Source organism: Manis javanica, chromosome 10, assembly GCF_040802235.1.
Source record: "Manis javanica isolate MJ-LG chromosome 10, MJ_LKY, whole genome shotgun sequence".
NCBI classification, from domain to species: Eukaryota; Metazoa; Chordata; class Mammalia; order Pholidota; family Manidae; genus Manis; species Manis javanica.
In genome coordinates this window covers 101,241,183-101,257,680 of record NC_133165.1, presented here as the reverse complement: position 1 = coordinate 101,257,680, position 16,498 = coordinate 101,241,183, and the positions used below count along the sequence as shown (strand labels likewise).

Genomic DNA, 16,498 nt, shown 5'->3' with positions numbered 1-16,498 from the left:
GAGTTCCTTCCGTCCCCGGGCCGTTTTCCACCGATCTTACCTCCTATCTCGGACTTAGGGAGGTGGCTTGGGGTCTCGCGGGACTTGCTGGGCTTTGGGAGAGAGACGTCGGTGCTCTTTTCTCTTTTCCTCCTTATTCTGCCTTTCCAGTTTTAGAGAGGCAAGTCCAGCCTCCGTGTATAGTGAGATCCTGAAAATGTAATGAGACTGGGCACTACAATGAGCAATTGGGAACCGAGGTTCCTGACCTAAAATCTTTTCGCACTTGCCACCTCTATGCTTCTGAGGGCCTCTCATTTGCTGATTACCCTTTAAGAAATGTCGAGTCCCCGATGCCCACTCGTACAGTTACTAGTTTATAGACAACCTGGGGTGGGACTCTTCTAATTCGCAGTAAATACTTATCAAATAAATATTTGATGTGTTCTTACCGAGCCCAACTGCGTTCAATTAAAAAATGTTTAGGATTCTTAAGTCTTACCTGGGCATGATGCCCAGAGTGCACATCAGACTATCTATCACATGTTGGCAGACCTTCCTCCAGATCCTCTATTTTGTATCTGCTTATGGCACCTTTCACACAATCATGACTATCCCTGGATTGTGATCTTCAAGGCAGGGAGCTGTGGTTTTCTTCTCTAGTTTTCTTCTGTGTCTAACACACTGTAAAGTCTTTCAAATTCTGGCTTATGAGTTTGACATGCTAGCTAACCTCAAGTCTTTTGATTTTCTCATCTGTTAAATAGGGACCATAAGTAGCCTCTCCCTCTTAGGTTTGTGCAAATATTAGGTGTGATAATGTCAGTAAAATGCTTAGCATGGCATCTGTAAATGGTGCTCCGAAAATGTTATCTTTAATTTTTTGTGAATATATTTACTGTGAAAGTGATTTCATCTTCAAGTACTCACTATATGTTTTAAATCCAGACTGAAATTTATGGCGATTTATTCTGCAGGTATCATTCACAAAGTATGTAAATAAGTACTTTGAAATTTTATTGAACTGTGTGGCATTTGCAATGCCATGTTCTCATTTTGATTAACTCGCTAAAAGTAACTAATACCTGGTAGTTTCTAACTGTGTCTGTGTTGTAATCCACAGTTTCATGATCTTTTCCAGAGGAAAACCATTTTATTTTTACAACTCAAGTTTTGACATACAAGATGAAGCAAGATGCCACAGGAAATGCTGCCTACACTGTGGATTGTGAAGATTATGTGCATGTGGTAGAATTCAATCCCTTTGAGAGCGGGGATGCAGGAAACCTAATTGCATATGGTGGCAGTAATTACGTGGTCGTTGGCATGTGTACATTTCAGGTTGGTGTACAGAACTGCACTGAGTGGCAGTAAAGATATTTCACTGACAAGAAAACTTACATAAACTTTGAAAGTATATTGAGTTTGAAAGTAAATAAATAAATAAATGATATGAATGTGAGACATTCTCAGTGATATGAAGAACTGCAGAGACATTCCCACTAATGTATACTTAAGATTTGTGCAAACATTAAATAGGTAATGGAAAAGAAGGATATAAAGGCTTCTTTTTTGCCTCATGATAAGAAGTGGAATATTCTGGTGATTGAAGTTATGATTAACTGAATTAATCATGTGTGTACAGGGAGAACACCAATGAAATGAGATCAAATTACTTAATCCAGTTTTTCTGCATCCCAGTTTGACATAGAAAACAACCAACATTGAGAACCTAAAAAATAATCTTCCAGGAGTATAGCTGATATTCAGCTTTCCTATTAATATGCTCTCATACTTTTTATACATTTAAAGCATACATCTGGAGTATACAATGAAGAAGCAGTTTAATATAGTCATTGAGAGAGTGAATTCTGGAGCCCAAGTGCCTAAGTTTTTAGTCCTGCCTAACTTCTTAATAGTTATATGACCTTAAGCAAGTAATTAACCTCTCTTCTATAAAAATGAGGGAAGTAATACTTAACAGGGTTTTGTGAGAATGTAACAAGTTAGTATGTGGAAAGTTCCTAGAAGGCATCTGACGTTTACTACATGTATCTGTTTTAGCTGTCATTGATTTGGTCAGTGGTGACACTCAGGCAAGGCACAGCCCCATATTTAATCACCAAAGTAGGATTACTTTGTAGTGAGCACAACCATGTTTTCTCACAGGAAAGCTAGTTCATCATGTAAGAATGTGGTGTTCAACCCTGAGGAATCTTTGACTAATCCTCTGTTTACCAGAATGTTGCTCATAGAACAATATTTCTCAAATTAAGTTAGTCAATGAGGTAATTTAGCAGTGACCAATCTTCAAACACTTAAAATAACTTTATCAGTAAAGTAATAGTTAGAAACACTATTTCCTCTTTTACTCAGGAGACAGTTCAGTATCTTAACAGTGTTTTGACAAATGCAGTTTATCATTTTACAGTGCAATGAGTATATAAAGATATAGAAAATTAGACTGCATGTATTTTTGTCCTAAGGGGAAAGTATGAATTAAACTTGAGTTTAATTGTTGGTGTCTGAGTACAATACAAAATCTCTTGCATTATCTCACATTGTCTCATAGGTTTAGATAGGAATTTCTAGCATTTAGGCTAAATATGATCCTCAGCTTGACTTCAGCTAGGCTACCAGGTTAGGATCTTAAAGTCAAATGCTTAAGACAACCCGTGAAAAAGACTGAGTGGAAATCATTTTTCTAGTGCCGGTTACTAACCTACAAAAGATAAAGCAGCCTCCTACAGTAAAACTAACTTTTTATTTCATTGCTTTTAAAATTAATAGCTGGGAACATAGAATTGTATTCAGAAGTATACATTATCACTAGTGTATATTCAACTAAGAAATGTTGAGGGAGTAAGTCAAGAAGAAAGAAAAAGGTTAAAAAGGCAGAGGTAATGAGTGGCAGAGAAAAAATGGGAGCAAAAAGAGGGAAATATGACAAAATGAGAAAAAGAACAAAAATACTTGTATTGCTCCATTATGGTTTGTGGTTATATGCATTGTCCCTTTTGATCCTCAGAGCTGTGAGATTGGTAGGTCTTCTCCCCAGATTGGGTTTTCATTAATTTGGAAAGTAATGAACACATACTATGTACCAAGCACTGGAGGTACAGGTAAACAACTGTCCCTGTCCTCATGGAGTTTCCATTGTACTTAAAAGAAGTTCAGGGATTTGTATAACTAGTAAATGAAAATGCAAGATCTAGACCCCATTTGTAAACCCTTCCTCTTTTCCTTCTATGCTGCTATTCAGAGAGGATGAAGCTATAGTTCCAGTAGTTCTGAAGGAGAATTCAGTTCCAATTATTTACCCTTGGGGAACTATATATAACTCCCTGTTTAAGTTATTTCTTATCTAATTAAATACTATTAAATATTGCTCCTATTGTCTTATGCTAGAACCTTCAAGTTCTATTGCACCTTATATCATGCCTCCCTTTTTTCTTGAGAGAAAACTAACTAAAAATATAGAAAGATTTCCACATTCCTGCCAGAAAGGCAATCCTCATTCTAATACTGCTAAGAAAACACTGTCATATGGCAAATTTGAATTTCTCAAGGTGTTCTTTTGAATATGGTAGAAATTGGAGCTGAATGATAGTACTATTTATTGGTGTTCTATATTTGTCAAATTTGCATTAAGTGCAGATCGGGTGCTGGGAACTCATAAAAATTATGTTAAAAAAGCAAGGATCTTCCCTCAAGATGTTTAAATGTAGAGCAATGCAATAAGATAACTGCTGTTAAGTCCTATATTGTAAAAGGCAAAGGAAGCATGTAAGTTTCTAAGTCTTTTCAAAGGGTCACCGATAATGAATTGAGGTCTCTACTGGGGCTTGAATGAGAACTCTTGATTTAGGCAAGCACTTTCATTATATATAGAACATGAAGCCAAGAAAGATACCAAATGCTTTGGATGACAAACTTCATTTGACAAATATTTATTGATCACCTGTCGTAAGCCAGATTCTACTCAGAATGCAAATATTGTTTAATAGATTGAATTAGTGGGCCAAGTTGAACAAGCTAGCTAAAATTTAATAAAGAAAAATGTAAAATCTTAAAATAATAGACTACTAAAGCTAGAAGGGAGAATCGTGATTAGGGTCTTTTAGTCACCTGGATGTTCACCATGAATCAGTGCAATGATTAAACTGCCGAAGGGAACTAATTCAGTGTTTTCCAACAGAAATATAATATGAGCCACAAATGTAAATTTAAATGTAATAACCACATGATGAAACACAAAGTGGGTGAAATTAATTTTAATAATGTATTCTTTCACGCAGCATTATCAAAATATACTTTATGTGTAATCAGTATGAAATATTGTTAGTGAGATACTTTGTACTCTTTTTATAAAAAGTCTTTGAAATCTGGTGTAGATTTTGCACTTTAGAAAGTGTACACATCTCAGCTTGAATGAGCCACATTTCAAGTGCTTAATAGCCCCATGTGGCTGTGGATACCATATTGGACAGCATAGCTTGGTGTCCTCTGAATTCACAGTGCTGTTGCATGTTTCCTTAAGTTCTCATCAGCATATTCAAAGGAGATAATGTATTTGAACACAAGCTTCAGAAGAATATTAAAACGTTTAAAACTGTCATGTGAGAGGGATTGGACTCAGAATGGTTAATGTATTTTGTGTTGTCGATTCTCTCTGAGTGGTCTTGATGACAGTGCTGTAAAACTGATGCTCAATCTGCTTCTTGGAGTGATCTCCCATGCGGGAGATCAGCAGTGGCCAAGTCTTGGCCATCACTGAATTAGATTTACTCTGTGTGGTTCCTGAGAGCAGAATTTTTATATTAAAGAGAACTCTTTTAGTAAATAGAGAAACCCCCACATTGAAAAGCTCCCCCAAGAAGTAGCTAGTTCCCTTGCAGTGAAAGTATTCAGTGAAGGGTTGTACAAACTCAGATGTTTTACTAGAGATTCCAGCATTAGATGAAGGACGAGGACTAGGTAAAATTTACAGTTTCGTCTAACTAAAATTCTGCATTTGGCCTTAAATGGGTAGGAGGGCCTGCCAATTTCAAACCCTTAGAATAGAACTTCATCAACGTGGCTTTGACCCAACCTCAAATATGCTGGAGCCTTATGTAATGACCTGTATTATAGCAAGTTTTCCAAAGTTTCTTAATTTCCTGCCTAAACAATACTGCCTATATCCCAAACTAAACCCAAAATACAATTCATCTCTGCCTATACCACACACACACTCTGGCCTTTTAGTTGGCTCAGTGGCAGGCACTGCTGCCAGGAAAAAAGTTTCACTAGGAATACGTAAAGCTCAGGCTGTACAATCCCTGGGATTTCTTTACCTCCATGACCACCCAATAAGTCCATATATATTTTTGGTAACAAATTATACGATCTATTGACAACATTATTGTTACAGTAGGAACATAGTATTTGTTTTGATGGTAAGAACTTCATTTTAAAAGATTGATTTGTCAACTCTAGAAAAATAGATGTAACCCAAAGTATGAAGTCAGCTATAATTAGGCACCTCCTAACCTTATTTTAAAATTGCTTAGTGGTTGCTGCCTTGGCATATCTGACTGGTAGCTATACAGTTACTACTCACACACAAATTATGAAGTAATAAAATGTAACAGTAGTTTTCTTTCCTCCATTTCTGTTTCTTTTTTTCATTTATGAAAAAACTTAGTTGTTCACCTGAAATATATGTTCAAGGCATGTCTGACTTACATAAAAATGTGTAATATATTTGTGAAATGACTTTGCTAGGATTCCAAAGGCTGTCTTGAAAAAATCAAAACATCCAGTAGGACTCCATTAAATACATATTATAAAACTTTACATTTAGATTCAGAATGAGTGGAGTTCTTAGAACAAGTCTTCAAATAAGTCCTATCTATGTAGACATGTATTCCATTAACATTTCATCTGCTCTGGATTTTTTCCCTGATGAGATTTTATAATTCTATAAACTTCTATAAAAGATAACTATAGTCTTTACAGAAGATTCCATGGGCAAATTTATCATGAAAAATTTTGCTTTAGAGTCTACACCCAATTACGGTATTGATTTAAATAATAAAACAATTATTTATTTTAAAATTGTGATATTTTAAGCTTACAAAGTATATTTTAAAATATGTAATATCAATAAAAGGTATAAAAAATAATAATTGGTCCCTGTATTGCTACAACCTAGCTTAAGAAATTAGCAATTCCTTTGAAGCCCCCTAGGTATTCTTCCCTTACTGCTTTTCCTTCTCCCAAGAGGTGACCATGTCTGAAATTTCACGTTGGTGATGACTTTTTTTCTTGAAGAATTACCATATGTGTAGGTGTTCAAATCAATATATTGTTTTTCATGTGTTAAGCTTTACATCAGTAGAACTATTCTGTATTAGGTTTTTCCACAGTTTACTGCTCTTAACATATTTGTTAAATTCCTCCATGTCAGAGTTCATTTATGTTCACTGTTGTGTACTGTTTTGTAATATGAATATATTACAACCAATCTATTTATTCCTGTATTGGATGTTTGAATTACATTTAGTTCTGTTGAAAACTGTGAATTTATCTTATGCCTTCTGTTGTGGTTTGTTACCCCCTCCTCTCATTTTTTTCCTCCCTGGTAGTTTGGAAGTTTTACATGCTATTTCTCTTCTTTAAATAGTTACGAGAGACACTTTAACATGCATAGTTGATCAGACAAGGTCAGAATTAGTATTTTTAAATTCTTCATGAAGAAAACAAGGACCTTAGACACTCTACCTCCAGACTTACATTATCATACATTTGAACCCACAAATTCAGTGTTGCTCTATGTGACTGGCGTTTGTTTAGAAATACCCACCTGTTTGCCTTTGATTTTTTACTCTCTGTTCTTATATCTCAAGCCTTCCTTCTGGGGTCATTTTTCTTCACGCGAAAACATTCTTTACTACAGGAGAAAGCTTACTACTAACCTAAAGGGCCAGATAGTAAATATCTTAAGTTTTGCCAGCCACTTCAAATTTCTGTTGCAAATTATTCTTCGTTATTCCTACCACTTAAATAAATAAAAATGGTTCTCAGCTCATGGGCCATACAAAACCAGGCCATCAGCCATGAGCCGTAGTTTGCCAGGCCCTGCTTTAGGAGATCCTTCAGTGAGAGTTTATTGATCTTAACTCTCGATTTTTGTTTTTTCTGAAAATATCTTTATAGTACAGTTTTATCCTTGAAAAACACTTTTGTTGGGTCTGCCATCTATTTTTTTTCCTTTCATTGTGAAGGTATTATTCCACTGTCTTTCTGTATTTTTTATTCCTGCTGAGAAGTCAGTGGTTTTTCTATTACTCTTTTATAGGAAATCATTCTTTTCTTTCTGACTGCTGTTACTAAGATCTCTCTCATTTTCTTTCTCAGCCTTCTGTCCCTGCCGGCCTTCCCCCCTGCCACTGTCCTGAGAGCTCGTGTATGTGTTCTGAAGTTTCACTATGTTGTATCTAGCTTAAGATCTCTTTTTATTGAAGCTGCCTGGGATTTTTTGTTCTTTCTAAATATTCGTATTGGTCTGTCACAAGTACAGAGAAGTCTTTGCCATTATCTCTTCAAATAATGCCTTTTCCCCCCTTCCCTATATTTACTCCTTCTACAACCCAAATTAGATGTATTATGGAACTTACCACTGAATCCCATTTAACATCTTGTTGTTTTCTCTTTACTAGATTCTGAGATATTTTTCAAATATGTCTTCCAGGTGCTCTAAGCATTGATTTTTTTTTTTCCTAGTTGGCATGTTCATCTGAAGTTTTGTTTAGTTTTTAAAATCATCCTGGTCATTTTTTGATAATCTCTTTTTCTTACTCATATTATTTTTTCATTTCCTTAAAAATAAATCTTTTTCATATCTGATTTTTTATATAATGTCTTCACCAGTTTGGTTCTTCTATTTGTGTTTGTGGCACTTTTCATATGTAGGAGTTTTCATATGTAGGAGTTCATGCATAAAGATCATATTTAATTAAATCATGTGGGTACTTTTTGAAACCTGGGTGGAGATAGTTCACCTGAACAGAATTTGCCTTTGTCAGGTGCTTGGGGCCAATACCAGCTTGTGACCATTTGGAAATAAATTGTCATTTTCTTCAGCCTATAGTTAATGTGAATTCAAGCCCCAAACTCACCATAGGGCCAGCTAATGGTTGAAATTTCTTACAAATGACTTTCGCTTTCTTGGCCTTCACCCATGTTAAGTATTTTGCATGGGTTTTATTTTTTTAGTTTTTTTCCTACTTCTACTTTAAAGGTCCTAGATGTATGCAGAGGTTTCCAATCTGCAGCTTTCCTTATACAGGCATTATACTTTATCTTCTGTCCCCAGCACACTGAAGCTGTGAGTTACTGGGTGTGGGCAAAGGACCTTAAGGTAGCTGCATGCGTCTGTGCTCATTTGTTTCTCTGGATTTGGATTTTGTATTATTTTTGTATTGGGAAACCTTTTCAGGTTATCTGTATTGCCAGACATGGATGACTTGACTTCGCAAAATTATTTTTTTTCCTCATCTTTCCATGATAAACTGACATCATTTTAGTAGAACTGAACCAGGTAAATAAACTACCTAATTACAACAGCTTACCCAGAATCAAACATCCCGAAGACTAAATTAACCAGATTGTTAGTTGCATATTTACTATTCATAAGCTATTACAGTTTATAACATCTTACACATGTGGCACCATATATAATACACACTGTGAAAAATATTGATACTCATTACTTTGAGGCGCCCTAAGGTCCTAAAGTGTCTTGTACATAATTGAAACTTTATGTTCAGTATGTATTTTTTATATTGTCAGTTGATCATCCATGTGTGTTAATTATCAAGAATAATATGATTCTTAGAGCATTACATTTTCATTGTGTTTGCTGTGAAATGTGGTACTGTTGGGAATAAAGTGTCTCCCAAGTAAGGTAAAGTGTAACATGTTTCCTGTTTGTTTTCAGTTGCTTTAGAGAGAAATTTTGTGAGACTTAGGTAGCTTTGGATATTGCTGTTGTTCAACGAACCAGTTAAATCTCAATGTCTAATCTTCTTTTGAACTTCGTAAAAGAATAAACATGGCCCCCTCATAAATTTGCTGTAATAATAGAGTATTATATGGTTTATTCTCATAACTTATTAAAACATTTACTGTGTATGCTTAGGAGGAAGAAGCAGACCTTGAAGGAATTCAGTATAAAACCCTACGAACATTTCACCATGGAGTCAGGGTCGATGGCATAGCTTGGAGCCCAGAGACCAGACTTGATTCATTGCCTCCAGTGATCAAGTAAGTTTAAAATTGTTTAATACAGTATTTATTAATGTCCTTTGTATTAATTGATCTGAAGCCTTTGATCATAGGGACTGTTTTTCCTCCATTTCCATTTTCCCTGACTTCAGATATTAGATATTTTAAGGTTTGTTGTTATTTTGTAATTTAGGCTTATTGTCTGAATTTGTGATTTAAATATGCAACCATGGCAGTGATGCCTTGAGCATGTGTTCATTCAGGTCTAACTACAAAGCTCTTTACCTGAGGTTGATCTGAATCATTTGAAGTCTTCACAGATTCTTCCCTGAGTAGAATTGCTTATTGGAAATACAACTCTGTTGACGTAAGTGAGTTTGGTTGAGTTGTTAATCAATCTCACTGCCCCATGCATAGGCCAACGTCACATTTTCTTGTTTAACAGTACGTGAAGCTGTAGTTATAAACCTTGGGCTTTGGTTTTCATGGAAGCATTTAAAAAGAAAATTGCTTTTTGAGAAACATCTTAAGATGACCTACTGAGGCCTTCTTCACAAGGACAGTATGTCAGGTTGTTTAAGGTTTGTTACAAAACACTAGCCTTGCTTCCACAAATGTCAAATCTAAAAGATACCTTCTTTTATTTAACAGTAATTAACAATCATAAGTTATCTCTTACTGAACTAACCTAATACTTTTTTAAATTAAGGGATAACTTGCATACAGGGAAGTTCTCAACTCTTAGGGGTACTGTTACTTCAGTACTGACAACTGCACACACTTATATAACCCACACGCCAGTAATACATAACATTTCTTTTACTCCAGAAGATTCTTTGTACCCCTTCCCAGTCAATCCTTGCACCCCATCCCATGCAGAAGCAACCATTGATCTAGTATTTATTACCGGAAATTAGTTTTGCCTATTTTAGAACCTCATATAAATGGAATCATACAGATTGTATTTTTTGTGTCTGGCTTCATGTTTGTGAGATTTAGCCATGTTGTGTACCAGTGGTTTATTTCTTTTTATTTTTGACGAGTATTCCATTATACTTTGTAAATATAAACACAATTTGCTTATCCTATTCTCCTATAAATGGACACCAGAACAGTTTCCAGCTTTCAGCTATTAGGACTAAAGCTGCTTTGAATATCCCTGTGTGCAGCTTTTAGTGGGTATCTGGTTTCATTCCTCTTAGGAGTAAAATTGCTGAGTCAGAAGGTAGATGTTTGTTTAACGTTTTAAGAAAGTGCCAATTTCCATAACGCCTCTACTATTTTCCACCAATAATCTAAGAATGTTCAACTTGCTCTGCCTACTCTCCAACATTTGTTATTGCCAATCTTGTTAATTTTAGCCATTTTGGTTAGTACCATAGTGACATTTCCCTGATAATTGATGTTGAACACTTTATCATGTGCCTTCTATTTCTTTTTTAAGCATCTTTATCTATGATATGTGAAGATGTGCTAAATTTTTTTCTTGAGACTTTACAGGTTTTAGCTTACTAAATTTTGAATACACAACAGCCCTTGTCAACCTACATATATCATTGTCAACAGCCAGTGTGCTGTGCATTTCCTTTTATATTAAAAGAAGTGTTCACAGAATCTGGAGCTAAACAAGAGTCAGTGAGTCTCGTTGCATCTTCTAGTAGAGTCTGAAAGCTACAGTCTCCTCACTGTGACTTTGCTTGGCTCCTGTTTTCCTGTCCTCCTTTTAATAGATTTGCTGTATTGTTTCATCTTTTTTTATTGTTGCTCTTTCATAAGCTGCCTCAAATTCTTTTTGGAACTATATAAATATAAATAATAAATTCAAAACATTAACCATCCTTTAATTTTAAAGAGCAGTATTTTTAGTGCAAGCTGACAGCACAATTTGTTGTTTTTAAATAAGTTATATCATATTATAAAACTAATACACTTACTATATCAAATTTAGGATAATACAGGAATATTCTTTAAAAGCCGTCTATACATCCAGTAACCTTTCTATCTTTTCATAAATAATTTTGCACAATTGTGATTAAACTATATATGTAAGTTTTTTTACTTCTTTACATTTTTTACGTAGTATTCCAAAATAAATAGTATTTTTTTTCATAACTGAATAGTGTTCTGTTAAGATGACTGAGAGATAACTTTGTATCTCTATTACCATCATTAACTTTTATAGTTAAGAAGAATCCCTTCCTAATGTTTTCTCTTTAGCATTTAGTCACCTTGAGTTCCGTCCTTTCCCTCCCTCCCTCCCTCCCTCCCTCCGCCCCCTGCTCTCCCTCTTGCTCTTAGTCTCCCTCTCTGCCTTTGCACCCTTTGCATCCCCACTTGCTTTTTCACATTTTCTGGAAAGTAAACTCTTCACCTTACTTTTCAGTTCTCTGAGGTTTTCTGGATTAATGAAAGGATGACTTAAATACCCTTAATGTATAAACTAAAGCAACAAAAATTTGGAGAAAAGTGGAACAGTACAAAGTTTTGTGGGAGGTTTTCCCTTTTAATCTTAATAAGATTCTTTCATTAATTTTCTTGTTAAGTAACTAACTATTGTTTGACCTCTGTAACTCCTTTGCTCTCTAATGTTTTTACTGAACTTGGCCTCCCCCTGCTAGTAGTACCTTTAAAAACCCTTTTGCTTGGGATATTTCTTTTAAAAAACCCTTTAAAATAACCTTTGTTTCAGAGATGATATTTTGAACAGAGATTTCCTTATGATGTAAGTATGAAGAAATCTACTTCAGGAGACCCTCACATTAATAATGTTAGAGCAAATCTAAAGTTTCCCCTGAGTGGGGAAAACAAATGAATACCCAAAACAATAATGGCCCTAATTCAAAAGAGGATAATTAGGTAGAATAAGCTTTGTTTTCTGTTTTTCCTTAGCTTATAGACACACATGTGCAGTTTAACATGATAATTGTAAAATAAACACCCATGTACTAATCACCCAGGTCAAGAAATAGAACATTGCTAGCACCCATGGTCCCTCCCCCATGTGCCCTTCCCTAATCAACCTTCTCCCTTCCCCTTAAAGATAATCATTCTTGTGGTTATTAAGATAATCATTTTCTTGCTTTTCTGTCTCGTATTATCAGCTATTTGTGCACCCTAAACAATATAGTTTATTTTCACCTACTTAAGAACTTTCTTACAAATGGGATAATATCCTTTTTTTGTCCTGCTTTATTCACTTGACATTATGTACATGAGTTTCATCTATGTGTCTGCTTAGCGCTCTAGTTACCAATTTCCATTACCATATAGGATTCCATTGTGAGCATACTACAGCTTATCTATTCTACCATGCTTCCAGTTTGGAGTTATGCATAATGCTTCTTTGAACATCCCTTTACATATATCACAGTGTGCATGTGCTCACATTTATTTAAATATATATTTAGTAGATAATGCCAGACTGTTTTCCAAAATGGTTATACCCTTTACATACCTGAAACATACTTTCTTCCCCATAGCTGCTAGCATCCATCTCTTCAGTGATTCTTAGACCCTCTCTTTGTCCTCCCCCTTTATTTCCTCGTCTCTCCTTACTGCAATAAAGATGTTGAGAATGGATAGGGTGTTTGGACTGACAAGACTGAACCAAAGGAAAGTTGCCTGGCCTAGACTGGGAATGTTAGACTAAATTAGACCAGTCCTTGATACCAAAACTTGGGCAGTACTAACCTATTATAATGTGTCTGTGCCAAAGGTAGAACAGGAGAGTTTTTTTGTTTTTATTTTTAAGAAACATGTTAGGTACCATTAGAACCATAGTTAAATTATTAAGTGAACCTGGTTGGGTTTCAGCTTTCTCTTTTTTTCCCCCTACCTATCAGCTGCGAGTCCTTGATGTTCTTTGCCATGTTGATGCACCACTTTACTCTCAGCCTCTGTCTTCCCATCTCCTTCCCATGTTTCACCTTTTCTGTGTCTTATAAGGACATTTATCAGTGGATTTAAGGCCTACCCTAAATTCACAATGAGCTTCTAGAGAGCCTTAACTTAATTACATATGCAAACCCTGTTTCCAAATGAGGTCACATTAAAAAATACCAGAGTTTAGGATTGGGCATATCTTCTGGGGGCCACTATGTAACCTACTACAGATATGACATTCCTATGCACTGTAGAAAACCATGACATAACCAAGGAGGCAGAGGACTTGCACACTGAGAACAACAAAACATGACAAAGGAAATTAAAGAGGAGAGGACACAAATAAATGGAAATGCAGCCCATGTTCATGGATTGGAAGACAATATGTAAAAATGTCCATATTACCCAAAGCAATCTACAGATTCAGTACAATCCCTATCAAAACCCCAACGATATTTTTTGCAGAAATGGAAGAAGAAGAAAAAACTAAAATTCATGTGGAACTTCAGGGGATCCCAAATAGCCAAAAAAAGAATCTTGGGAAATAACAAAGCTGGAGACCTCACCTGTCCTGATTTCAAAGCATTTTACAAAGCTGTGGAAATCAAGCCCTATAATACTGGCATAAAGAGAGAGAGGCATATAGACTATTGGAGCACAGTAGGGAACCCAGAAACAAATCCTAACCTAGGTGGTTAGATGATCTTTGACAAAGCTGTCAAGGATACACAATGGGGAAGGAATAGGCTTTTCAACCAGTAGTGTTGGGAAAATTGGGTATCCATATTCAAAAGAATAAGTTGGACCTTTACCTTATACTGTATACAAAAATTAACTCAAATGGATTAAAAACCTAGCCATATGTTTATTGCAACATTATTTACAATGGCCAAAATATGGAAGCAACCTAAGTGTCCATCAGTAGATGAATGGACAAAGATGATGTGGCACATTTATGTAATAGAATATTGCACAGTCTTAAAAGGAATGAAATACCGATATTTGCACATGCATGGACCTAGAGGGTACTATGCTAAGTGAAATAAGACATACCATATGGTTTTACTTAAATGGAATCTAAGTAAAACAAATGAACACACAAAACAGAAATAGACTCATAAACAAGAGAACAAACTTGTGGTTGCTGTAGGGGAGAGGGGTTGGTGAGTGTGTAAAGTAGATGTAGGGATAAAGAGGTATGGCTTCAAATTAAAAAATAAATCATGGGGATGAAAAGTACAGCATAGGAAATACAGTCAGTATAATATCTTTGTATGGTGACCATTAATAATTACACTTAATCATGGTGAGCATTTTGAAATCTAGAATTATTAAAGCACTATGTTGTACACCTGAAACCAGTATATGTGTATCAATTGTATTTACATTTTTTAAAGATGAATTAAAGACCTAATCAAAAGACCTGGAGCTATAAAACTCCTAAGTACAAATATAGGGGAACAGCTCTCTGACACTGGTCTTGGTGATTTCACTGATATGACACCAGAAGCACAAGCAACAAAAGCAAAAGTAGATGAGTAGGACTACAGTCAGCTAAAAAGCTTATTTGCAGAAATAGAAAAAAAATTCTAATATTTATGTGGAATTTCAAAGGATCCCAAACAGCCAAAAAAAATAAAAAATTAAAATTTCTGCTGGAGGCCTCACCTGTCCTGATTTCAAAACATTTTACAAAGCTATGGAAATCAACAAAGGAAACAGTCAACAGAGTGAAATGGAACCCGCTAAATGGAAGAAAATATTTGCACTATAAACTGACAGTTATCTCCAAAATGTATAAGGCACTCCTAAAACTAAGTAGCAAAAAAACCCAAACAAGCTGATTAAAAAATGGGCAAAGAACTTGAATTGACATTTCTCCAAAAAAGTACACAAATAGCCAACAAGCATATGAAAAGATGTTCAGCATCACTAATTAGGGAAATACAAATCAAAGCCACAGTGAGATTATCACCCACACACAATAGGTTGGCTACTGTCAAACAAACAAAGTAAGTATCGACAAAAATGTGAAGAAATTAAAACCCTTGTTTGATGTTGATGGGAATGTAAATGGTGTAGACACTATGGCAGTTCTTCAAAAAATTAAAAATAGAATTACTATATGACCCAGCAATTCTACTTCTGGGCATATGCTCAAAAGAATTGGAAGCAGGGTCTCAAAGAGCTATTTACACACCCATTTAACCAAGTGAAATGAGTCAGTCACAAAAGACAAATACTGCATGATACCACTCATGAGCCCTATGTAGTCACTTGGGAACAGGAAATAGTGGTTGCTACTGGCTGGGAAAGGGAAGGAGGGGAGTTGTTCAATGCTTACAGAGTTTCAGTTTTATAAGATGAAAATGTTCTAGAGATCTGTTGCACAACGATGCGCATTAACACTACTGTAGTGTGCACTTAAAAATGATGAATATGGCAAATCTTATGTTTTTGACTACAGTTTTTTTTTTTTTTAGGAGAGCCAGAGAGACTTTTATTAAGAGATACAGTGAGAAGACAGAGCTCCTGGCTTATGCCAGGAGGGGACAAGAGAGCCCTCGCAGTTGTTTTTTAAGGTTAAACTTAGTAACCACAAAAAAATTTCAAAACTGTAAAGAAAAAGAAATTAAATACGTGGTGAATATAAAAGAACCTTACTAGAAAACAACTCACATTAAAATTTGTTTCATGTTTGTAAAGTATATAAATGAAACTACTAAAATGAAAAACTATGAAGCTGCCTCTTAATTACTCAGTGTTGTTTCTAGGAAATGTGGATACTTCCTAAGACCCCTCCATCCCCAGTCACACACACATGCACACGCACACGCACACACACACACACATCTTTCACCCACTTTGCTTGTATGTCTTCCCTTCTGAACTCAAGGAAAAAGCAAAAGACTGGAAAATTTGAGCCCTGGTTGTGAATACTTCAAAACTGCATAGACCCAACTGGGGAAGAATAACTACTTTATTTATTTCACTGCAGCTTCTAGTTTCACCTCTGAGAAAGCCTTGGACAAGAGATGGAGTTTCCCAAAGCTGGCTTTGATCTGTTTCTTCCTGTGGCTTTTGATAAATCACTGAAAGAGGTCTAGTAACAGAAATCTGCCCATACATCCAGGTCTATAGCTTAGGAACCTTGCTTTTATTATTTAAATTTTACTTAAATAAATCTTCTTGGGGGGAAAAATAGTTAACTTTAATCAGAGCTAGAGAAATTAGATCCATATGATACTCATTTATGTAAAAACAATTAGAAATAAATGTTTTTCAATAAAATAATTTCTATTTCCTCCTCAGCCATACCTGACATGCTGAGAATCAAAACTTTAGGATTAAAGGTGAACTAGTTAAA

The 16,498-nt window shown here is 35.3% G+C and overlaps 1 protein-coding gene across 2 annotated transcripts in view; it reads left to right on the top strand.

The window, feature by feature from the left end:
• Positions 1-16,498, top strand: part of NUP37 (nucleoporin 37) — a 46,362-nt gene that overhangs the window by 207 nt on the left and 29,657 nt on the right. Inside the window, exons 2-3 of one of the 2 annotated variants that reach the window (XM_017681326.3) lie at positions 1,103-1,320; positions 9,164-9,288. In XM_017681326.3, coding sequence (XP_017536815.1) covers positions 1,165-1,320; positions 9,164-9,288 — 281 coding nt within the window. In that variant the 5' untranslated portion in view covers positions 1,103-1,164. The remainder of the gene's footprint in view (positions 1-1,102; positions 1,321-9,163; positions 9,289-16,498) is intronic. The other variant, XM_037007123.2, reaches the window with a different exon arrangement.